This window comes from Hyperoodon ampullatus, assembly GCF_949752795.1.
Source record: "Hyperoodon ampullatus genome assembly, chromosome: 9".
NCBI classification, from domain to species: domain Eukaryota; kingdom Metazoa; phylum Chordata; class Mammalia; order Artiodactyla; family Ziphiidae; genus Hyperoodon; species Hyperoodon ampullatus.
This window is the reverse complement of record NC_136922.1, coordinates 105706077-105731710: the sequence shown is the minus strand read 5'-3', so window position 1 is coordinate 105731710 and position 25634 is coordinate 105706077. Positions and strand designations below refer to the sequence as shown.

The 25634-nt window shown below is 49.1% G+C and overlaps 1 protein-coding gene across 5 annotated transcripts in view; it reads right to left on the bottom strand.

Annotated features, from left to right (window-relative positions):
* The window catches only part of DPP6 (dipeptidyl peptidase like 6), a gene marked incomplete at both ends in the record, with an annotated part of 1060012 nt that overhangs the window by 102098 nt on the left and 932280 nt on the right, over window positions 1-25634 (bottom strand). For all 5 annotated transcript variants that reach the window (XM_079711771.1, XM_079711773.1, XM_079711770.1 and 2 more), the window contains 2 exons: window positions 21590-21687; window positions 23193-23347. In XM_079711771.1, coding sequence (XP_079567897.1) covers window positions 21590-21687; window positions 23193-23347 — 253 coding nt within the window. The remainder of the gene's footprint in view (window positions 1-21589; window positions 21688-23192; window positions 23348-25634) is intronic.

Below are 25634 nucleotides of genomic sequence, written 5' to 3'. Positions count from 1 at the left end.
ACAGAAGAGTAACGAGGGACGAGCCTGGTTGAAAAGCAGCAGCCCAAGGTACCTGCAGAGTTAACCCCAGAGAAATCTGGGGGATCTGGAGGTTGAGGTGCAACACAGTGTGGGATTGGGAAATGTGCTTGGACAGGAGTGTCATCTCAGAGTCTCTGGATGAGACAGATGACGAATGAAAAAAAACAGAGAAACCCTACCCACATCTAGATACGTTACTTCATCCTAAAAGTTTACAGGGAAAAACAAGTACATGATTCACAGAGGAATAAGTATCAGATAAACATCAGGTTTGTCATCAGCAACACTGAATGTGAGATGGAATTATACCCCCAAATCGAGGGACAATGATTTTCAAACTACAATTCTACAAATAAGTAAAATTTTCAACAGATGTAAGAAAAAGAGATATTTTTAAATATTTAAGAACTCAGAAAGTTTACTTCCCATGGTTCTTCATTGGGAAAGTATCTGGAGGATGTACTCCAGACAAAAGTGGAAGTAAATCAAGAAAGAAGATCACATGAGATCTAAGAAACAGTGGCTCCAACGTGGGACAGGAGTAACAGGGAGCCTCACGGTGGCACTAGTGCGGAGGTTATAAAGAATAACTAGTCCAGACTAGACTCAGGGCAGGGGAGTTGGACCTGGAGACACAGATTTGGAGAAAAAGCCAATGCAAGAGAAAACCTGATAGAGTGTGGGGGAAAAAAAGTGAGAGTATGATAAAATCAAATAGTTCATGTAAAAAATAAAAACAACTAAAAACTCCAGGAAGAACAAAAAGCTCAACCAAAAAGAGACACAATCAGAGGATGCTACTTAGCTCTACCAAGAGAGTTAATTACTTAAGATAAAGTCAATGCTATTTATTGATTTTAGTCTTTTAGAATCAACCTATAGATAAATAAGGAACATTTAGTTATGGTTTCAGGGCAGGATGCAAATGCCATCAACCTCAATGATATAAAAATTATAAAAAAGACTGAATTTTCTAGGTGGGAGAGACAGGGAAGGGGCCTGTAGGAAAGGGCAGGACTTCTAGATCCATCTTACAAATTGGGGAGCTACAAATTCTTGTCTGTAGTTAACGTGATATGAGAGAAACTTGTAAGAGTATTATTTAAGTTTATAAAGGTAACCCATAGAGGAAATAAAATGCACACACACACACACACTGCCACCTGCAAGAAGCATGGACGGAGATGGGAGAGCCGTCTCCATGGGTCCTGTGTGGCCTGAGTACACCCAGGCAGCAGGCGCTCCGTGTTGTCACCCATACTCGAGGAGGCGGGGCCTGTCCAGGGAGAAATGATCAGAGCAGAAATGGTGGCACTGGGTATCTGTTGAAAAGTCCGCCAAAGCTCACGGCACTGGAGGGGAAACGGTCTCTGCACCCCACATTTAATTACTGGAGTTGGTGGTCCACAGGTGGGGTCCCCAGACCAGCACCCCCTGGGAAGTACTGGAAATACAAATTCTCAGGCCTCCCCCCAGACTCACTGAATCTGAAGCTCTGGGTGGGGCTGAGCCACCTGTGGTCTAACGAGGCCCCCAGGTGATCCCAATGGTGCCCCAGTTTGAGAACCTCCAAACTAAGTGACCCAAGTGATGCCTGGTGGGCAGACCACATGAGGACACTCCACGTGCCATGTAATCCCAGATCTCTAACCCTACCTCCACCTCTGCCCTCACTAGATGTTCTCTGAGTGAATAAACGAATTCGTAGGCAGATAAGGTGCTTTAGAATAAAGGGAAGTTTGGCCGCAGTTAAAGGAGAGGAGAGAATAGGATGTGAGGTAGAATAATCTCAGGTGAGATGGAGCTGCGCTTTGAGAGACACAAGGACTGATCCAATGTTGAGATGAAGTGAGATACAGAAGCATTTTGATAATCACAGAAAATAGATAATTATATTTTGAGAACTGTAAAAGGTGCATTTTAAAAAGAACATGAAACCAAACAATTAACAGGAAGCCAAGATGCCTGGAAGAAATGCTACCAATTTTCTCTTTATTCTAAAGCTCTTTATGTGCCCATAAATACCTTTATTCATTCAAAGAGCATTTATTTAGTCCAGGCTCGGCGTGGACAGAGTTCCAGGTGCTGGAAGGCAGAGGCCCAAAGCCTGGTCGTAGGGGAGCTCACAGTTTGTGGGGAGACAGACACAGAACCCACAAATTTCAGTACAGGGTGAGGACCGCCCTGACAGACGGCAGCAGGGTTACGCCGAGCCTGCGAGCACATGGGAACAGCAGCTGCTGAAAAGCACAGCTCGGCTGAGGAAATATTACAACCTTCTTACGAATCTCCAGCCAAACATGCCTTCATATCAAAATACAGTAAGTCCTCCCGAGCAGTATATGAATTTTTTATTAGTCCACTTGTTTGCCATAAAATATTAATAGAGCACTGCTTCTCTCGCAGGGATTAATGTGCCGTCACTTCTTGGTTTTCCAAATTCTGGCAAAGGTTCTAACAGTTGTGTGGCAATAAAGGGCAAGGGAGTGAAAGGCCTGCTTATCTAGTGAAATAAAGAGCCCGCGATTAACGCTGGCATTTTCCAGTGACGTTTATTCCATGGATTAAGCTGGAGCAGAAAAATACTTTGAGAGGGAAATTAAAAAAAAAAGATGTTCTTTAATAGAAGGCATCGTTGAACAAACTGAAATGACACCAAATACCAAATGCTGCTGGGATCAAGTGTACGGCTCCACACCTGAGATGCGCTCGGAGCAGCCACATAATTGCACAAAAATATCGCAGGCAGATTGCACTTTGCAAAATACAAGAATGGTGTGACTGTAAAACAAGTCCCTATTTGATGTATATTTCCATAACTTCACTTTCAACGTAGGAAGAGGCCACGTGACCTTTCCCTTCTGTCTGAGGTGAGGCTACCATGCAGAGCCAGATGTCAGGATGAGGAATGAGAGCGGGTGGCGTCCAAGGGACTGTGGAGGCCTTACTCAGCAGTTTACATGCTTCGAAAGTGAAGGGAATCCTCTGAACTGGAGAAGTGTAGATACATCTCCAGGTACCCCTTCTCCAGCCTGTCGTTTCCACACACTCCGCACCCACCCACCTCTTTGTTCATCGGTCTGTCCCTCCCTCCGTCCATCCTCCATCCATCCACCCACCCACATACCTGACCTGTCCACTCAGTAGAATATAAACTAAGCACCTGCTGGGCACCGAGACTCCCGGTGCCACTTGGGGAGACGCTGGATGCCATCCTTGTGCCTCTGCAGGCCCCCTGCATCTCTCCCACCCTGTTCTGTGCTGGGGAGGGGCGGGCTCACCTGCACAGGTGGCTTCATGGGGCTCTAGCTGCCCCGTGGACGCACCGGCAGGAGCTCAAAGCCTGGGAGAAAGGGAGGGCGGGTACTGATTCCACTGCTTCCTGTACACAGTCCAGCCGCTACTGTCGGCCTGCCCCACGGGGCTCTGTGTCCCTGAGAGCCGGGCGCTCCTGCTTCCCTTGCCCCTCCCGACCTGGGACAGGAGCAGAGACCCAGGCACTGCAGTGCCTGCTGGGCTTCCTCCCCGACACGCCTTCTGCACAGAGCCTTGGTTAGATGCGGTGGGAATGAATCCCTTTGTTTCCTGCTGGGACACTGACAGTACAGAGATAGAGGCCACAGCAGCCCCCTGACCACAGCTGTCCTTGCCCGGAGTGCTTCACTTGAGGTGCAAGCAACAGCTGAGGTGTCCACGTGCCCAGGTAACATCCTGAGCCCTGATGGACTCCGAGCCAGAAGGGTCCTGAGATGCCAAGGAACCGGGTCCCTCCTTTTGCAGACCAGGAACCTGAGGAGTGGCCTCTGGGCGTAGGCAGGTCAGGCGGGCGCCCAGTCCTCTGCAGGGCTGGCTGGCCCCGCCAGGCACTCTCTCCACGACACCACTTCCTCACGAGGGTGTCTGCGGCGGGGCTACACTGAGCTCTGCGAGGCCTGCCATCAAGCCCCACGTGGAGAGCCACTCGGCTTCTCTGTGGAACGCGTACCTTGTCCACGTCCCTCCCCTCAGATCCCACCACCTCCACCCTCGCCCTGTGCCGGCTACAGGACCATCACCTCCCCCAGGCCCACTGCCCCGTCTCAGACCCGCCCCCGTCACACAGCCGACCGAGGGCTCCTCTGCCCGCTGCCGCCCCGGGCCAGGCCTGCCAGGCCCCCCTACTCCCTCCAGGTCCCTGAGCTCTGCTCACACCAAGCCTGAGCAAGTGCACCCCCCCGAACATGGACTGCGCCCCTACAGCTTCTCCTGGGGACCAGCGGACCACAGGGGGACGCTTCCCTGCGCCACCCCACTGGTCATTTCCCCCGCTTGTCCTTCTTCCCCTCCCGAGGTTCAGCCCAGCCCTGTGACCCTCCTTCTTTACCCTGTAAAAGAAAACCTGCTCCTGTTTGACTGTGAGGTGCTCACAGATTTCCGAGATCGGAGCGTCCTCCCCATCACAGTGGGCCTTCCTCTGAGTCCTCTGCCTAGCAAAGTCCAGACTGTTTTTGGACACAGTCACACTTCAGTATGGTGATGCTCCCAGGTGAAGGGCCGTCAGCCCTGATAGTCAGTGCTTTAGACAGCACGTGGGCTTTTGTCCCTCAAATGACAACCGGGGGGGTGGCTGCCTCTGTGTGTGCAGGGATCCCTACGAGTAGCTGTCACAGACGCATGACCCACTGGGAAGGAAAGAACCATGTCGGGCGGCGCTCTGAAGATCTCAGGCTAAGACAGAAGAACCAGGAGAAGGGACGGGTCCACTAGAGACCATTTGTAATTCAGCTCAAAAGACCCAGTGACACAGCTATTCTCTGACTTGTAATCAGACCCTGGGGAGAGGGGAGAAAAGATTTATCCAAAAGCCCAGCAGTAGGGATGGGAAGAACTCAGTCCCTAGGAGACCCCACCTGCCAAGGGTGAAGAAAGCTGTCTTCCATCCACTCATCAGTCTTTAGGGGCGGGACTGTATCCCGTTCCTCTTCGGAATGTCTAGCTCAGAGCACTAGTTCTGAGAATGAGGTACAAGTGGACACAGCTGGTGGTGGCAAAGGGTCTGCTTACAGAGATCCTGGGAGCTGGGAGAGCTTGAACGGGCAGAACAGAAACAAATGGTACCCCAGAGGACACCAGATTTGGAAACCCGGATTCCAGGCCTGGCCCGTGAAGAATCAGCATGATTCTGAGCAAGTCACCTGCCTTCTGGGGGTCCCCTCGTCTCCTCTGTAAATTGTAGAGGAAATGGAAAGGAAATAAGGGCAGCTTTCAGAGCCCTTCCAGCCCCAGAGGCCCAGCAACAGGCAGCCCTTTGGAGGGTGGGTGTGAGGGACTGGCCTGCTCGGGGGGCAGGTGTGAACCCCACTCGTTCATGCCTCAGTGCAGGCTGACACATTTCAAAACAAGGCGGCAGGCGAATTTGTCAAATCCCACTCTCCTGCAGCTGCCATCCACTCTGTGTGGATTTGCCAACTGCGGTCCACGGGGAAAACCTGTACCTGTCACTACGCCCTCTGAGTTTGCTGTCATCTGGCTCACCCAGCCTTGTGGCAGGGCCTGAAAATACTGTCCCGTGTGTTGCTGACATCTTCGAATGTCAACACAGTTCTGCTGGCTGATAGAGCTTGCTGGCCAATGGAGGGGTCTTACGTACGGGGACGGGAAGGCAGAGGCTCGGATTATTTTTCTGATGTCTCCTGCTCTGTGTAAGTCTGCCGAACACTAATCATTCCTTGCATATCTAGTGACAGTGTCTTCAGGACAATCTGGCTGCCCCTTCAAACACGGACCACAACAATGCAGAGCATGTGTTCTTCACCAGAAATTTATTTATCTGGACATCCAAGATCAGATTTCCAGGCTTCTGAAGCACTGGACATTTTGACTGATGAGAACATGGAAACCTGTGATCAACAGTAACACTGAGAATCCCCTTTTCAATGCATCAATAGAATAAAGATCCGGCATTTCTCCAGACTGGAGCTTCCATGTTTCTGCCCTCACCACAAAGAGCTTCTTGCCCTCATGGATAATAAAAAGCACACCCTGATCTGATACCGTCAACAGAAAAGCTGTCTGGCTGAGCCAATCCCCTTCAACTGCTTCCTAAGATGAACTTATTTGAGTATTTCGGTACCCAGGTCATTACTTTAACACATGAGGTAGAAACAGAGTGAGGTCTAGCTCTGTGGGTATTAGAGATCATTTATGCATTTGTAATTCATCCCTCAAACACTTTCAAATAAATTTAGAAATCAAATTCAGATAAAACAAATATCTTCCAACAGACTTTAATATAAAGACAAAAGCCTAAATTAGAAATATGTTAGTGAGATGGAGGTGGGGGACAGTATCTTTAATTTGAAAATGAGTTTCCACACACTAGGAGCCCCTTCGCGGGCTGAGACTGCGGGTGGCGGAGGGGGGAGTTTCGGGGTCGTGGAGGAGAGCGCAGCCACAGGGGTGCGGAGGGCAAAGCGGAGAGAGTCCCGCACAGAGGATCGGTGCCGACTGGCACTCACCAGCCCGAGAGGCTCGTCTGCTCGGCCGCCGGGGCGGGCGCGGCTGGGAGCTGAGGCTCGGGCTTCGGTCGGAGCGCAGGGAGAGGACTGGGGTTGGCGGCGTGAACACAGCCTGAAGGGGCTAGTGCGCCACGGCTGGCCGGGAGGGAGTCCGCGGAAAAGGTCTGGAGCTGCCGAAGAGGCAAGAGACTTTTCCTTCCCTCTTTGTTTCCTGGTGCGCAAGGAGAGGGGATTAAGAGCGCTGCTTAAAGGAGCTCCACAGACGGGCGCGAGGCGCGGCTGAAAGCGCGGACCCCAGAGACGGGCGTGGGACGCTAAGGCTGCTGCCGCCACCAAGAGGCCTGTGTGCAAGCACAGGTCACTGTCCACGCCCCCCTTCCGGGAGCCGGTGCAGCCCGCCACTGCCAGGGTTCCGGGATCCAGGGACAACTTCCCCGGGAGAGCGCACGGCGCGCCTCGGGCTGGTGCAACGTCACGCTGGCCTCTGACGCCGCAGGCTCGCCCCGCACTCCGTGCCCCTCCCTCCCCCGCGCCCTGAGGGAGCCAGAGCCCCCGAATCAGCGGCTCCTTTAACCCCGTCCCGGCTGAGCAAAGAACAGACGCCCCCCAGCGACCTACACGCAGAGGTGGGTCCAGATCTAAAGCTGAGCCCCCGGAGATGTGCTAACAGAGAAGAAAAAGGGAAATTTTCCCCAGCAGCCTCAGGAGCAGCGGATTAAACCTCCACAATCAACTTGATGTACCCTGCAGCTGTGGAATACCTGAATAGACAAGGAATCATCCCAAATTGAGGAGGTGGACTTTGAGAGCAAGATTTATTATTTTTTCCCCTTTTCCTCTTTTGTGAGTGTGTATGTGTATGCTTCTGTGTGAGATTTTCTCTGTATAGCATTTGTCCCAGGGTTCTGTCTGTCCCTTTTTTTTTCTTTACTTAAAAATTTTTTTCTTAATAATTATTTTTTATTTTAATAACTTTATTTTATCATCTTCTTTCTTTCTTTCTTTTTCTCCCTTTTATTCTGAGCCGTGTGGAGGACAGGCTCTTGGTGCTGCACCCAGGAGTCAGTGCTGTGCCTCAAAGGTGCAAGAGCCAACTTCAGGACACTGGTCCACAAGAGACCTTGAGCTCCACATAATATCAAACGGCGAAAATCTCCCAGAGATCTCCATCTCAACACCAACACCCAGCTTCACTCAACGAGCAGCAAGCTACAGTGCTGGACACCCTATGCCAAACAACTAGCAAGACAGGAACACAACCCCACCCATTAGCAGAGAGGCTGCCTAAAATCATAATCAGGCCACAGACACCCCAACACACACCACAGACGTGGACCTGCCCACCAGAAAGACAAGATCCAGCCTCATCTACCAGAACATAGGGACTAGTCCCCTCCACCAGGAAGCCTACACAACCCACTGAACCAACCTTAGCCACTGGGGACAGACACCAAAAACAATGGAAACTATGAACCTGCAGCCTATGAAAAGGAGACCCCAAACACAGTAAGTTAAGCAAAATGAGAAGACAGAGAAACAGACAGCAGATGAAGGAGCAAGGCAAAACCCACCTGACCAAACAAATGAAGAGGAAATAGGCAGTCTACCTGAAAAAGAATTCAGAATGATGATAGTAAAGATGATCCAAAATCTTGGAAATAGAACAGATAAAATACAAGAAACGTTTAACAAGGACCTAGAAGAACTAAAGATGAAACAAGCAATGATGAACAACACAATAAATGAAATTAAAAATTCTCTAGAAGGGATCAACAGCAGAATAACTGAGGCAGAAGAATGGATAAGTGACCTGGAGGATAAAATAGTGGAAATAACTACTGCAGAGCAGAATAAAGAAAAATAAATGAAAAGAATTGAGGACAGTCTCAGAGACCTCTGGGAAAACATTAAATGCTGAACCAACATTCGAATTATAGGAGTCCCAGAAGAAGAAGAGAAAAAGAAAGGGACTGAGAAAATATTTGAAGAGATTATAGTTGAAAACTTCCCTAATATGGGAAAGGAAATAGTTAATCAAGTCCAGGAAGCACAGAGAGTCCCATACAGGATAAATCCAAAGAGAAACACGCCAAGACAAATATTAAACAAACTATCAAAAATTAAATACAAAGAACAAATATTAAAAGCAGCGTGGGAAAAACAACAAGTAACACACAAGGGAATCCCCATAAGGTTAACAGCTGATCTTTCAGCAGAAACTCTGCAAGCCAGAAGGGACTGGCAGGACATATTTAAAGTGATGAAAGGGAAAAACCTACAACCAAGTTTACTTTACCCAGCAAGGATCTCATTCAGATTTGACAGAGAAATTAAAAGCTTTACAGACGAGCAAAAGCTGAGAGAGTTCAGCACCACCAAACCAGCTTTACAACAAATGTAAAGGAACTTCTCTAGGCAAGAAACACAAGAGAAGGAAAAGACCTACAATAATAAACCCAAAACAATTAAGAAAACGGGAATAGGAACATACATATCGATAATCACCTTAAATATAAATGGATTAAATGCTCCAACCAAAAGACATAGACTGGCTGAATGGATAGAAAAACAAGACCCATATATACACTGTCTACAAGAGACCCACTTCAGACCTAGGGACAGATACAGACTGAAAGTGAGGGGATGGAAAAAGATATTCCATGCAAATGGAAATCAAAAGAAAGCTGGAGTAGCAATTCTTATATCCGACAAAATACACTTTAAAACAAAGCCTATTACAAGAGACAAAGAAGGACACCATATAATGATCAAGGGATCAATCCAAGAATATCTAACAATTGCAAATATTTATGCACCCAACATAGGATACATAAGGCAAATACTAACAGCCATAAAAGGGGAAATCGACAGTAACACAATCATAGTAGGGGACTTTAACACCCCACTTTCACCAATGGACAGATCATCCAAAATGAAAATACATACGGAAACACAAGCTTTAAATGATACATTAAACAAGATGGACTTAATCGATATTTATAGGACATTCCATCCAAAAACAACAGAATACACATTCTTCTCAAGTGCTCATGGAACATTCTCCAGGAAAGATCATATCTTGGGTCACAAATCAAGCCTTCATAAATTTAAGAAAACTGAAATCATATGAAGTATCTTTTCTGACCACAACGCTATGAGACTAGATATCAATTACAGGAAAAAATCTGTAGGAAATACAAACACATGGAGGCTAAACAACACACTACCTAATAACCAAGAGATCACTGAAGAAATCAAAGAGCAAATCAAAAAATACCTAGAAACAAGTGACAATGAAAACACAGCTACCCAAAACTTACAGGATGCAGCAAAAGCAGTACTAAGAGGGAAGTTTATAGCAATACAATCCTACCTTAAGAAACAAGAAACATCTCAAATAAACAACCTAACCTTGCACCTAAAGCAATTAGAGAGAAGAACAAAAAACCCCCAAAGTTAGCAGAAGGAAAGAAATCATAAAGATCAGATAAGAAATAAATGAAAAAGAAATGAAGGAAACGATAGCAAAGGTCAATAAAACTAAAAGCTGGTTCTTTGAGAAGATAAACAAAATTGATAAACCATTAGCCAAACTTATCAAGAAAAAAGGAGAGAGGATTCAAATCAATAGAATTAGAAATGAAAAAGGAGAAGTAACAACTGACACTGCAGAAATACAAAGGATCATGAGAGATTACTACAAGCAACTCTATGCCAATAAAATGGACAACCCAGAAGAAATGGACAAATTCTTAGAAATGCACAACCTTCTGAGACTGAACCAGGAAGAAATAGAAAATATGAACAGACCAATCACAAGCACTGAAATTGAAACTGTGATGAAAAATCTTCCAACAAACAAAAGCCCAGGACCAGATGGCTTCACAGGCGAATTCTATCAAACATTTAGAGAAGAGCTAACACCTATCCTTCTCAAACTCTTCCAAAATATAGCAGAGAGAGGAACACTCCCAAACTCATTCTACGAGGCCACCATCACCCTGATACCAAAACCAGACAAAGATGTCACAAAGAAAGAAAACTACAGGCCAATATCACTGATGAACATAGATGCAAAAATCCTCAACAAAATATTAGCAAACAGAATCCAACAGCACATTAAAAGGATCATACAGTATGATCAAGTGAGGTTTATCCCAGGAATGCAAGGATTCTTCAACATACGCAAATGCATCAACGTGATACACCATATTAACAAATCGAAGGAGAAAAACCATATGATCATCAATAGATGCAGAGAAAGCTTTCGACAAAATTCAACACCCATTTATGATAAAAACCCTCCAGAAAGTAGGCATAGAGGGAACTTTCCTCAACATAATAAAGGCCATATATGACAAACCGACAGCTAACATCATCCTTAATGGCGAGAAACTGAAAGCATTTCCACTAAGATCAGCAACAAGACAAGGTTACCCACTCTCACCACTCTTATTCAACATAATTTTGGAAGTTTTAGCCATAGCAATCAGAGAAGAAAAGGAAATAAAAGGAATCCAAATTGGAAAAGAAGAAGTTAAGCTGTCACTGTTTGCAGATGACATGACACTGTACATAGAGAATCCTAAAGATGCTACCAGAAAACTACTAGAGCTAATCGATGAATTTGGTAAAGTAGCAGGATACAAAATTAATGCACAGAAATCTCTTGCATTCCAATACACCAACAATGATAAATCTGAAAGTGAAATTAAGAAAACACTCCCGGGCTTCCCTGGTGGCGCAGTGGTTGAGAGTCCGCCTGCCAATGCAGGCGACACGGGTTTGTGCCCCGGTCTGGGAAGATTCCACATGCCGTGGAGCGGCTGCGCCCATGGGCCATGGCCGCTGAGCCTGCGGGTCCGGAGCCTGTGCTCTGCAATGGGAGAGGCCACAGCAGTGAGAGGCCTGTGTACCGCAAAAAAACCAAAAACTACAAAAAAAAACAACACCCATTTACCACTGCAACAGAAAGAATAAAATATCTAGGAATAAACCTACCTAAAGAAACAAAAGACCTGTATGCAGAAAATTATAAGACACTGATGAAAGAAATTAAAGATGATACAAATAGATGGAGAGATATACCATGTTCTTGGATTGGAAGAATCAACAGTGTGAAAATGACTCTACTACCCAAAGCAATCTACAGATTCAATACAATCCCTATCAAACTAGCACTGGCATTTTTCACAGAACTAGAATAAACAATTTCACAATTTGAATGGAAACAAAAAAGACCCCGAATAGCAAAAGCAATCTTTAGAAAGAAAAACGGAGCTGGAGGAATCAGGCTCCCTGACTTCAGACTATACTACAAAGCTACAGTAATCAAGACAGTATGGTACTGGCACAAAAACAGAAATATAGATCAGTGGAACAGGATAGAAAGCTCAGAGATAAACCCACGCACATATGGTCACCTTATCTTTGATAAAGGAGGCAGGAATGTACAGTGGAGAAAGGACAGCCTCTTCAATAAGTGGTGCTGGGAAAACTGGACAGTAAAAGAATGAAATTAGAACACTCCCTAACACCATACACAAAAATAAACTCAAAATGGATTAAAGACCTAAATGTAAGGCCAGACATCATCAAACTCATAGAGGAAAACATAGGCAGAACACTCTATGACATAAATCACAGCAAGATCCTTTTTGACCCACGTCCTAGAGAAATGGAAATAAAAACAAAGATAAACAAATGACATGTAATGAAACTGAAAAGCTTTTGCACAGCAAAGGAAACCATAAACAAGACGAAAAGACAACACTCAGAATGGGAGAAAATATTCGCAAATGAAGCAACTGACAAAGGATTAATCTCCAAAACATACAAGCAACTCACGCAGCTCAATATCAAAAAAACAAACAACCCAATCCAAAAATGGGCAGAAGACCTAAACAGACATTTCTCCAAAGAAGATATACAGATTGCCAACAAACACACGAAAGAATGCTCAACATCACTAATCATTAGAGAAATACATATCAAAACTACAATGAGATATCATCTCACACCGGTCAGAATGGCCATCATCAAAAAATCTACAGGGCTTCCCTGGTGGCACAGTGGTTGAGAGTCCGCCTGCTGATGCAGGGGACGCGGGTTTGTGCCCCGGTCCAGGAGGATCTCGCATGCCACGGAGCGGCTGGGCCCGTGAGCCATGGCCGCTGAGCCTGTGCATCCGGAGCCTGTTCTCCGTAATGGGAGAGGCCACGGCAGTGAGAGGCCCGCGTACCACAAAAAAAAAAAAAAAAATCTACAAACAATAAATGCTGGAGAGAGTGTGGAGAAAAGGGAACCCTCTTGTACTGTTGGTGGGAATGTAAATTGATACAGCCACTATGGAGAACAATATGGACGTTCCTTAAAAAACTGAAAATACAACTACCATACGACCCAGCAATCCCACTACTGGGCATATACCCTGAGAAAACCATAATTCACAAAGAGTCATGTACCCAAATATTCATTGCAGCTCTGTTTACAATAGCCAGGACATGCAAGCAACCTAAGTGTCCATCAAAAGATGAGTGGATAAAGAAGATGTGGCACACATATACAATGGAATATTACTCAGCCATAAAAAGGAATGAAACTGAGTTATCTATAGTGAGGTGGATGGACCTAGAGACTGTCATACAGAGTCAAGTAAGTCAGAAAGAGAAAAACAAATACCGTATGTTAACACATATATATGGAATCTAAAAAAAAAAAAGAAAGAAAATCATCAGAAGAACCTAGGGGCAAGATGAGAATAAAGATGCAGACCTACTAGAGAATGGACTTGAGGATACGGGGAGGGGGAAAGGTAAGCTGGACAAAGTGAGAGAGTGACATGGACATATATACACTACCAAACGTAAAACAGATAGCTAGTGGGAAGCAGCCGCATAGCACAGGGAGATCAGCTCGGTGCTTTGTGACCATCTAGATGGGTGGGATAGGGAGAGTGGGAGGGAGGGAGATGCAAGAGGGAAGATATATGGGGACATATGTGTATGTATAACTCATTCACTTTGTTATAAAGTAGAAACTGACACACCATTATGAAGCAGTTATACTGTAATAAAGATATGAAAAAAATAAAATAAAAAATAAAACTCAAAAAAAAATTTTTTTGAAAATGAGACAGACCTTCCATCCCAGAGGAAAACTACTGCTCCCGAGAAGGGCTTTTCCATGTTGGCCACACTTCTGAATCACCTGAGGAGCTTTTAAAAAACCCCAAACCCAGGCCACACCCCTGATGGAGGAAACTAGGAAGGAGAGACTTATAGAAATTGTCTTCTATCTTTGTGCCACCTGAAAGTTTAAGCACAAAGTGAAACACAGTACATGTGAAAACTCTTGAACAATGATATGAGTGGTGGGTTAGGTGTCCAGAATCTTGAGTTCAAGCCTTGGTTCTATCCCTAATTAAAAAAGCAACGATGGGCAAGTCAGGTGGTGGTGACGGCGGTTGTCGTGGTGATGGAGGTGGTGGTGATGGTGGCAATGGTGGTGGTGATGATGATGGTGATGATGGTGGTGGTGATGGTGATGATGGTGGTGGTGATGGTGATGATAGTGGTGACTGATGGTGGTGGAGGAGGTGATGGTGATGGTGATGATGATGATGGTGGCGATGGTGGTAGAGGAGGTGAAGATGGTGGTGGTGATGGAGGCGATGGTGATGGTGGTGGAGGAGGTGATTGTAGTGATGGTGGTGGTGATGATGGTGGTGGTGGTAGTGATGGTAGTGGTTGTGAGAATGGAGGTGGGGGTTAATTGTTGACGGGGGTGGGGCTCAGGTCATTAGGTATGAAGACCCTGTTTTTCTGTGATGCTTCCATTGCTCTGATGACCTCTGTCTTGCCCCTAATCCTGAATAAAGGCTTGCACTGGATCCAATATACCAGTCTCTCAGGGAGTCCATACTTCCTACAGATTGGGCAGATAGAAGCTGCCTTTCCTCTCGAGGTCAGAAGGCGGTGCATCACGGGCAATGCACTTGTAGGAGGAGACTGGAGGCAGCGGCGCCCCCGAGAGGGCAAGCTTCCTGGGAATGTGCACAGTTAGAAGCAGCGAGCTGCACACACACATATTGATGTGCTAGGTCTTTACAGAGTCCCGGGTGAAAAAAGAGGCAACAGATCCACACAGACGTGCACACACATCTATGTTTGTGTATCTGTATCACAGTGCCATGTGTGTAAAGTGCACACACACAGACGCAAGAGTACATTTTACAATCACTGACGGGGAAAAGGTTGCTCAAACACATTTTATTATTATTATTATTTTTTTTTTTTTTTTTTTTTGCGGTACGCGGGCCTCTCACTGCTGTGGCCTCTCCCCCCGCGGAGCACAGGCTCCAGACGCGCAGGCCCAGCGGCCATAGCTCATGGGCCCAATCGCTCCGCGGCACGTGGGATCCTCCCGGACCGGGGCACGAACCCGCGTCCCCTGCATCGGCAGGCGGACTCCCAACCACTGCGCCACCAGGGAAGCCCTCAAACACATTTTAAATCGGTGCCTAAGAGGTGGGGGAGCATGAGGGTAGAGAATAAAGCTGAAAAGCACAAATACACGAGAGCTCCTGCACTGACCAAGGAAGGTGTTCCCTGAACGGGGCACATGGTGCTGGAAAGTAAAGTGAATACACGGAAGTGAAATAAAATAAAAGTGAGGGGTGGTGGGCGGGGAGAGGCCGTCGCTAGCCCGGAAGCATCGGGGACACATCGCCTGCTTCCCTTCTCAGGTTCTGTGAACAACCCCCTGACGACCTGATGCTGCCAGGCAGTCAGGACGGGCGCCCCGGGCCGGCGGCTGGACTGCATCTGATGGGGTGTTTGTAGGAGGAGAATAGAAACACACATCAGCGTAGTGCAACACGTCTTCAGCATGATCCTGCTGGGGATCTGCTGCATCTTAATTCAACACCCAGCTCAGCAGCTCCGCAGAGGCCCGAAGAAATCAGCAAAAAACAACTGCTTTTGTTTTTATCAGTGCAGCTGGGCTTCTCCGTGAAATGGTAAAAACTGCAGGGCCCGCGGGGCATAATGCTTTCCACTTAGATTCTTCCACCCACAGGAGAAGCTGTGCTTGCACCTCCTGGAGAGGCTTGGGAGGCATCACCCCCGTTCCCTCGGCCCAGTGCCACTGGGGTCACCATCCTTAGCTCTCTTTGGTGGAACCCTTCTCCCAGGTGGCCTCCGCTCTGCTCTGGCATCGTGAGTGGCGGGGCTGCGTGTGACGCCCTCCCTGGCACTCGCCACCCATGCTCCCGCCACGCTGCACACGACCACTGATCACGAGGCGCCGCGGTACCTGGACTCGAGCCACAGGTGGAGGGGCCATCACGGGCCTAACCCACCACCTGGCACGTGCCGATGCCAGTAGGAGTTTCCCAGGGCAAGAATTTGGGACCCGGTCTTCATCTTCCCCTGAGAACTCTTGGAGGGGAGCTCAGGCTGGTTGACAAGCAAACAACAGAGGATGGGAAGTGAATGCCATAAAGGTGAGACGGCTGACAGAGGAAACGTCTGACTTCTTCCTCTCGATGGCTCTGACCAGCCTGCCAAAAGTGACCCCTGGCCTTCCAGAACTCTCTGCATCTTTCCGTGGAGGCTGTGCGGGGAGGGAGGGGTGACCCGCCTGGCTTGAGTTCAGGACCCCCCTCAGGCTCTGTGTGGATTCAGACCCATCCCTTAACCTCGGGGTCCTCGCCCCCGCCTCTGTGGAGTGGGAGAAGGTGGGACCCACGTCCGACTGTGTGAGGCCCCCAGGGGACGCAGCCACCAGCCCAGGGGACACGACAGCCACGCCCTTGCTCCCAAGGGCAGGGCAAAGGGAAGGACAAGGGTGGGAGCAAGCCAGCAAACGGAGACGCCCACTTTGGAAGGAGAAAAGGAGAATGTAAATAGTCCTGGGATCACACACAGTTTCATAATTCAATCCACAACCACAACCGGGCCTCACCCCCGATCCAGGAACCACCTCCACCCTCCAGGGTCCTGGAATATCCCTCTAGCCATGTCCCAGTGAGGCCAAATCCTGCCTGGGCCTCCAAGCCCTCCTCCTCCCCCGACCCTCCTCCCTGTATTTCTCACCCCTTCAGCAAAATTCTGAAAAGAGCTGATGCCTATTTTGTGGCACTTACGTTTTTACTGTTACATATTTCTTTGTTTGTCCCTGTCTAGATCTTTGAGGACATTATTTAGGTCTCCTTCCTTTTTCCATCCCTCCACAAAGTAAGTGTCTTATTTTTACCTTTTCTAGGTTAGTTCCTTTAGTGTTGAAGGAAACCAGAATACGTCACCCCCGAATATGCCTTTTTGACATGAAAATTATTTTGAGCTGAAGGCAATTAGGAAGCAGCAAACCCAAAAAAACTCCCCCCTTTCTGCCTGAAGGCAGGAAATAGTCTCCTTTTCCTGGAGACAGACTCTTATTGGCCCAGAGGTGCACCGCAGAACCTGCAAGTACACCTTCCTCCACTAGGTCCTCTGGTTTATCTACCTTCCCACGGCTGCCGCCCCTGGAACCCTAAACCTGCTTTCCTTGTCCTGTTAATTCTCTATGAATTTATTGTTCCTGGTTGAAAATGCTGTAAAAGCTGTAGTTGTAAATTGATGCTTTGAGCTGTTTTTTGTTGAGATTTTTTTCCAGGTGATGTGCACCGCACGCGTGAATGAACTGGCTTTTTTTTCCTTTTGTTAATCTCTCTTGTTGTGAGAGTCCCAGCTGAAAACCCAGGATGGGTAAAGTGTGGTCTCCCCTACGGCATCCTGTATTTGAGACAGCAGGATGTCAGCAATGGCTAAATATTTTTAAAGTTTTGGTTCTTAGAAAAGTACTAGGATAACCAAAGAAATCCATATCGTCAAGAATCCTACTGAAATAGGATTTTTGTTTTATTTTTTTGTTTGTTTGTTTTTAACATGTGTATACTGCAGTTTTATTTCAATTGCACAAAGTTCACGTGTAGGAAATTTAAATGAAATAGTAAAGTAAAAATAGCAGAGAACCAAAAACTCTAAAACGGAAGTACACCTAAAGCATTAAGAACTCAACATTCATTGGTGTTTCACCTTCAGTTTTACTGACACTTGACGCTTGCACATTTTGAAACAAACTCTGAGATCATGACGACTCTTCTGAAGAGATTTCAGCACCAGCACCAAGATCTGTACATTCCGTTGGTTTGCAACTGACTTGTTAGCCATTTACATAGTGTACAGGACAGATTTGTCACAGGTCAGATCACCTTCCTGTAATTAGAAAGGATCCCCTAAACTGCACTCAGCTTAAGACATCCAATGTACAAGCGCACGGAAACCATCATAATAATGTGGCTCCAATGAAACAGGATTTTACTGGCTAATTTTTTTTTTTGCGGTACGCGGGCCTCTCACTGTCGTGGCCTCTCCCGTTGCGGAGCACAGGCTCTGGACGCACAGGCTCAGCGGCCATGGCTCACGGGCCCAGCCGCTCCGCGGCATGTGGGATCCTCCCGGACCGGGGCACGAACCCTCGTCCCCCGCATCGGCAGGTGGACTCTCAACCACTGCGCCACCAGGGAAGCCCTTTACTGGCTAATTTTAAACTTCATTTGCCCATTCAGCAAAGGTTTACCAAGCTTGTACTACACGCCAGGCCCTGCTCCGGAACTGGAGATCGGGCTTTGCGCAAAACAGGCAAAATCCCTGCCTCATGGAGTTTTATGTTCTAGGTGATGGGCGGGGAAGGGACACAGGAATAAAGTGTGGGGACCATCCTGCTGGGATTCCTTCTGTGAAGAAAACTAGAGTGGGGCGGGGAGGGTGCTGGCCAGGACCTAGAGCACCTGCGGGCCAGCTGTGTGGAGGAGCTTTGTGGCAGAGCCAGGCCCCGGCCACGCCCGGACAAGGGGTGAGCCCTGCAGACTTGAGGAGGGTGGGGGGAGGTGGAATAGAGGCTAGCAGGGCATTTGGGTCTTTTAGGCCACTGTAGGAAGTTGGGCTTTTACCCCGGAGAAAACGGGAAAGCGCAGGGAGTTCTGAGTGGAGGGCGCAGCGATCTGACGTGGTTCAGGAGAGGCCCTGGGGGGCGGAAGGGGAGACGGGACAGGGGAACCGCCATTGGATGCTGCTACATGGGAGAAATACCCTGTGGAAGCCACACAGCGAAGTCAGAGGCCTGAGTGCCAGAAGGTCGCTGCCCTGAGCAGAGACGGGAAGGCTGCCCAGAGCAGGTTTCCAGGGGGAACGCAGAATTCCGCTTTCACTGAGTTCACTTTGGGTTGCCATTTAGAGACAGTTAGAGAATTTCTCTGAAACCTGCAAAGGGCAAACGAGATGGCCGCGTATCTTCCAATGCAACACCGGGTTTGGCTTGCGATGGCCTGCACACCCCTGTTGGGGCAGACGTCTCCATGGATTTTTGTATGGTGGGTCAGATAGCCCCAAGGTTACAGTTTAGGGCCCCGGGGTATCTGTAACCCCAAAACTTAGCCTTACATTTCTTTGTCAAACTGTCCACATACACCTAGCTTATCAAATGCCTTTTGGACTGGTTCTAACACCGCACTGGTTCCCTTATCAATTAATGAGCTAAATAAAATCTTCAACACACGCTCATTTACTTTGCCTGAGAATCACAACCTGGCCAGTTTAAGGGAGATGTTGGGCCGGCAGTTAGAAATGGACCTGAAGTTCCGAGGGTGGGCAGGGCAGGGCTGAGTTCCAAAGGGCAGTGTTGTCGGCCTACAGGCAGGATTTACAGCCTTGAGTTGGGGTGACAGCCCTGTGCTGCGTGACTTATCTAATATTCACGGTCACCCACAAGAGCAAACCTTTTTATTACTAATATTCATCCCCATTTTGCAGCTGAGGAAACAGAATGGAGCAGGCGAAGAGTAACTTGCCCAAGAGCACAGAACTGGGATCTGGACCCAGACAGCCAGCTGGCGACTGAGAACCAGTGGTTCTCAGTCTGGGGCATCTCTGATCGTCACGCGGCATCCACTGGGGGAAGGCAAGGATGTGGCTGAGGTCCCCACGATGCAGAGGGCAGCCCCCATAGCAAAGGATTCCCCTGGCCCCAAATATCGGCAGGGCAGGGGCAAGAAAGCCTCAGACTTGGGGGGCCTCCTCTTCCAGGCCCCCCACTCGACATGCCCCTTCTCAAGCCTGCAATCCTTCACTTGCTTATAACCATTCATTCAAGGCCTATCCTTCCCCTACATCGTAACCTCCGTGTTTCATTCATGCTAAACTCTCAGTCTAACGGACGCAAATAATCAACGCTCGATAAATGGCTGCTCACGTTGACTGCATGATCTCTGACAGATCTGCGCTCACTTTGAAAAATCCCAAGGCTGTGACAGAGAAGGAGATGAGAAAGCGTGACATTAAGATTCTGCGATTTACACTGCATAGGAAAAGCATCACCGCGTTTAGCTTAGGAAACTGGAGAAGCAAAAAACCTGAGGCCCGCATCTCAACAGCCCTGACGGAGGTGAATTTTTCATTGTCCTTGAAGTTAATCAAGCCTGCGGAAACAGCATCACCAAATGGACTAAACGAGATTTTCAATTAACTCAAACAGATGGCTTAAATTTTCCAGGTGACTTTCCCATATTGATTCAGAGAGTTTGCTGGACCAGGCCCCAGGAGGCTTGGCACGGATGGAGCTGGAAGAAAACAATGAAATTCCTGGGTCTTTGGCAGAGAAGACAAAGCAATAATCGCAATGTTTCTTCTATCCCAGCGAGAACATCATCAGCCAAACTGATTCGACGCCCCGACCAGTGCACAATAAGGACCTCCTCCCCTAGGAGGGGCCGTGGAGAGTCAGGCCTTGGGTCCAGCTGCATGAGAAGGAAGGCCGCTCCAGGGCGGGGAGCGAGAGGCCGTGGGCAGCCCTGGGCTTGGTCTGTCCACCTGAGGACCTCACAGCATTTTACACATCACTGGAGACAGAAGAGCTGAAAGAACCTTGGCGGAACCCTGCAGAGCCCCCAGGCAGGTGGGTCCTGCCAAGGACAGCGGTGGAAGCCACCACAGGAGGAGTCCACGCCATCACGGACCAGTGGATCCAAGTGCCCGTGTGCCTCGCCCTGAGCTGGGCCTGTGGAGGAGTAAGAGTGGCTGAGGCCACGGCTCCTGCCCTTCCGGAAGCTGCCAGAAGCTACTAATAATGTAGAGCTTTGTAACTGAATAGTGAAGACTCAGGCTGGAGTCATGGCAAAATGTGGGCTGGATATTTGCTGACCCTCAGAAGGGATCATTCTCAACTTAACTGGGCCCACGTATAGACTTGCAGATCTATAAACGGGTGGATCCTGGTGCCATTCCCTTCTGCTTCTGAGTCTCCCATCAATATTCTCAACAGAGCGAGGTTTAACGCTGATATAAGTGGACTCTGGAAGTATAACCAGTCCCCAGACTGCTTGAACTTTGGGACAGGATGAAATTGATATTCAGACCCCTTCACAAAGATAGATTTTACTCAGTTCTCTTGATTAGGAAACAAAATCCACCTACAGCCCTTAATGACAGGAGAGTTGCCTTTGTCAACATGTTCCACCAACTACACGGTTGTTATACCAACTGGGAGATTTGGTTTATTGGAACAGGATTCACCTCTCAGCTCCTGGAGCTGGCAAAAGACACTAACGCTCTAAAATAATGCTCTGAAACTGGGGCGCCATTCACAAGAGGTCCGATTACATGGGTTTTCTTGGAAAGACTGCAGCTGTTCATCCGAGGGATGCCCTCCAAAGTCTGCCACGTGCCAGGCCATGTGCTCCCTCTGGACATGGGTGGTGGACCAGTCCTACCTGCCCCCACCGCCCCCGAAGCCCAGCCTCCAGGGAGGAGAATCTGGGCCTGACATAAGGCAAGAAAGAGTAGCATTGGTTTGACTGGTGTTCCTTTCCCAGAAAAACCAAATCATAAAGCAGTAAGGAAAATTTTAGAAAATGTACCTTTTTCTTGGATGTTTAGATTAGCAGGAAAATAAATCTGAGCCTAAAGAGACCATGTAAATGGACACTGGTTTCATTATTATCGTCTTAACATAATTGAGGAAAGGGTGCAAACCTCATCCGTGGATCATCAGGCGGCATCATCTCCAGGTCGTGCGTGGGTCCACTTAGGCCAATGACGTGCAGGGAGATACCGGGGTTTTCACATCCAGCCTGGGAAGTAAAAGGGGACAGAGATGTGAGTGAGCCGCCTCCTGCCTGGACTGGCCTGGGCACTAAGTCTGCCAGGAGATTCACAAGAGGCTCAGCGTGGGGAGGACGGAGTCCTTCAAGAGGAAGCTGCTCATCCCTGCTCCCCCTCCCTGGACAAGCACGGGCCTGCCAGGGCAGGAAAGACAAGGCTGCTGGGTCTGACGGCCCAGGCTCCTCTGCCCCCACAGACGGAGATGCTGGGGTGAGGAAGGGACTCAGGCCCACACAGGGCAGGCGTCAGATGGGTCATCAGATTATGCCTCCGATTTGGAAGTGGGCATCTGAATTCTGTTGGCCAGAACATGCTGACTTTCTATTAAAACGTGAAACCCCAAATCCTGAGCCATCTGGACTTTATAATTCCAATTTCAGAGCACCTGTCCCAGAGCTCCCTGTAAAATCAGGGGGCCTGTACCTTTCTGGATTTCAGGTCATTACATCACTCCTGGATTGGGGGGGGGCTCTCACAAAAGGATTCACCAGGGAAACCATTCCATTTCTAGGCGATCTCTGGCTTCCAGCCTCCTGAACCGTGAGAAACAAATGTCTGTTGTTTAAGCCACACAGTCTGTGGTGCTTGTTACGGAGCCTGAGCTGACTGATACACCTGGTGTTTCCTTTCTCTGGCTTGGGACTCTGGGGACATCACTGGCCTCATTTGGACATTGTCGCCTGTCTTGCTGCAAACTGTAGGCTGGCACGTCCCATACTTCTGGTATACACGGCACGTGGCATCAGCTCCCAGAGCCCTCTGATGGCTTGGAAGCCAAGGCCCAGGGCTCACTGGCAGAGGCTGGAGGGGTCCTTCCAAGGCAGCCCCGGGTGGACATGGGGACCCTGTCACCAGGTGGGTGCAGGCAGAGCTGTGTCCGCTCTCTTGGGCACCGGCCTCTCTCCAACTGAGTGGGCAGTAGAGGTTGCGGCATCAGGCCCTCCCTTCATGCCAGGACGCTGTGATTTGCTAACGAAGCGGGCTTTAGCTATCCATCCCCTGCCCCACTCCTGCAGCCTTGCTGTTCTGCTGGTTTTCTGTGGGAAGCAATTAGAAACAGTATGGGCCAGAACATGACCAAGGACAGAACAGCCCAGGCCCAGGGGACTAGGCGCAGACAGGGGTCTTTCTGACCTCCCAGAATTTAAAAAAGGAACTAGAGGACAGGGTGCCCCCGAGTGGGCAGTGTGAGTTTTTGTCTCCATGGACTCACAAGGGAGGTAATGTATTTTGGTTGCAATGAAGCTTAGACAAATGATTAACGGTAGTTCCATTATTTAAAAGTAAACCTGCCGACAAATTCAACTGAGCAAAAATGAGAATTTAATGCAATGTAATGGGAAATAATTAATCTTGCCTCTGTTTACTGCACTGCTCATAACACATCTGATTATCACAGCTCCACGTTGGGAGTCGGCTGGGCGGGGGAGCTGATGAATAACGCAGAGCTGTCCTGCTGCTGCTTCCCACCTACCTTGGGGTAGTGGTAGGACTTCACGGTCGGGTAGGCGGAGCCGGTGTAGGTGGGCAGCTCCATGACCGGCACCCGGGAGTCGTTGATGGTGGCATAGGCGAGCCGCGTACCATCTGGAGACCACCAGTGGGCGATGTGGGTCTTCAAAATCTCCTCTAAGGGAAACAAACAAAGCAGAGGACTGTGGATGGCACGGATGGAGTATCGGCCAGTACTGCCCGGGCACCACGGGAGCTGGACAGGAAATCACGAGCCCCCTCGGGGTCATTTAACTTCTACAGCCTCTGAGGAGGCTTCCCTGTGCCCGGGATATGCCTTCATCTCAGAGGTGCCTGGTCTGACCCCCAAACCCTAGCACAGCAAACCCAATCAATCAAACTCAGTCAATCAAGGCCCAACCAAACAGAGGCTAACTGTCTAAAAACCATTTTGTGGGGCACAAATTTGAGTATGATGAGCCCAGCAAGTCCTTTCCGATTGACTTATTATTGTTCTGTTGTGGGTTATTATTTTAAGATGATCAGAAAAACAGAATTAGAGGAGATACATTCACTCTGAAGCAGGGCACACCCAGGCAGAAGCAAGTGAGGAAGTAAACTGTGTTGCAGGTTGAATCCCAGAAAACCGACTTGCAGGAGATGCCGCGGGGTCGTGCCGGCACACAGACCCCCTCGCGCACAGCCGTGCAGGAGGGGAAGGCGTTCAAAGGCCAGCAGGCTCCTCACTGTGAAGCACGGAGGTGGTTTCACTCCACACGGCAGAAGCACAGAATGGCCTTCTCTTCTACGGGACCGAAGAGGAAGCAGCAATCCTCTCAGGCTTCCACCGGGAGCACCCATCACTCCTGCCCGCCCCGAAGAGTCTTGGCTAATTAGAGTTTTGACTAGGGGTGAGTGCTGTAGGGTCCGTCATCTATTCTGGAAAGAACAATTCTACTGCGTCTTTGGAACAAGCCAAGAGAAGACACTTCCCAGGTACAACTCATTAGAGTGCGAGGGTCAGAGGAGCATCTCGGTGCGAAACAGCTCTAAGGTCGGCGGATTCCTCCTTGTACATGCTATGTAGTTTTATAAACCAAATTCCCCTAGGTTTGTTTTTAAAATAAAGATCGATACAGCTCTATAATCACATACTGTGAGTCCCATTCGCCGGTCGTTATTAGGTGGAGACCATAAACCGGCTCTGTGAGCCTGTGGTGACAGAAAGGTAACTGAGGCACCTGAGAAAACAGAGTGAGTGCATCAACCACACAGGGAATGACGTGAATCGGAGTAGAGACAAGGGGTGATGGCCAGCGGAGGGAAGGGTCACAGAGATGAGAGAAGCAAGGCAGCAGGCCAGGAGCTGGGCCAGCCTGACGGCCCGGCCAGGGGGCACGGGGATATGCCGGCTGCAGGACGGAGACGGCGGGGGGCCGGGGGTCAGGGCCGCATCAGTCAGGGCCCTGCTGCAGTGGCTACAAAAGCATCCCACAGCCAAGTTCAGGACTGAAAGTGGGGCACTGCAACTCCTTCTCCCGGGAGACTGGCCGCCCAGGCAGTCTGTCCCTCCATCACTGGCTGCACTGGCCTGGTTTCTTAGTGGGACAAGCCCCCATGTTGCGTGGGGCCTGCAGCAGCAATGCTAGGAGTTATTCCCTTCAGAAAGTGCTGGCCTCCCTCTAAATTAAGTCTCCCTGGCCCTCCGCGGGCCTTCCTCCAGGCCTGCCGGCAGCCTGCAGGGACCCTGACACAGTGTGACCCGGGACCAGCACCAGACAGTGGAGTCTCATCCACCACGAAGCCCCTGGCATATCTGACTTCCCATCACCCGGACGCGTCCCAGGCCGGCCTCACAGCTGATCAGTGAAGGACGGTGAAGGGGCTCTGAGTCTCGGGTTCTGCCCATCCTGCTATCGACCGCGGAGGCCCCGAACAAGCCCCCAGCTGTCAAACAAGGGGCACAGTGGCTGCCTCTAACACGTCCTCCCTGACAGTGGTTTGTGACCTTGCGGCATCCGAGAAACGACTCAGAAGCTTCTGCAGAGTCGATAAAAACCCAAAGGTCTGCTGAGGGGGGAAAGATAAAAAAGGAAGTCAGCCAACTCTCCATTGCTTGTAATTTTCCAATGTCTTTGGCGGCCGGCAAAGTGACTTTCAGGTGCGGGTGTGGAAGGAAGTGATTCAGAAATGACTTTATCCAGCACCACCTGACTGTCTGGCCGGTGCATATGGGACAGTGAGCAACAGACTCCAGCAGATGGTCTGCTGGAAAAAATAGGCACCATTCACCATGCAACTTTTGGGTGATTCTGCTCAATGGCGTCTGTGCTGCAGGGCTGGGAGGGCGGGGACATCAGGGCATGAGGGGAATCACTGGGAGTGAGCGGGACACGAGGGGCAGAGGGCCAAGGAGGTGGCGTCCGCCTGAAACCAGCTGCGCGAGCCTGGCCACGGCTCTCAC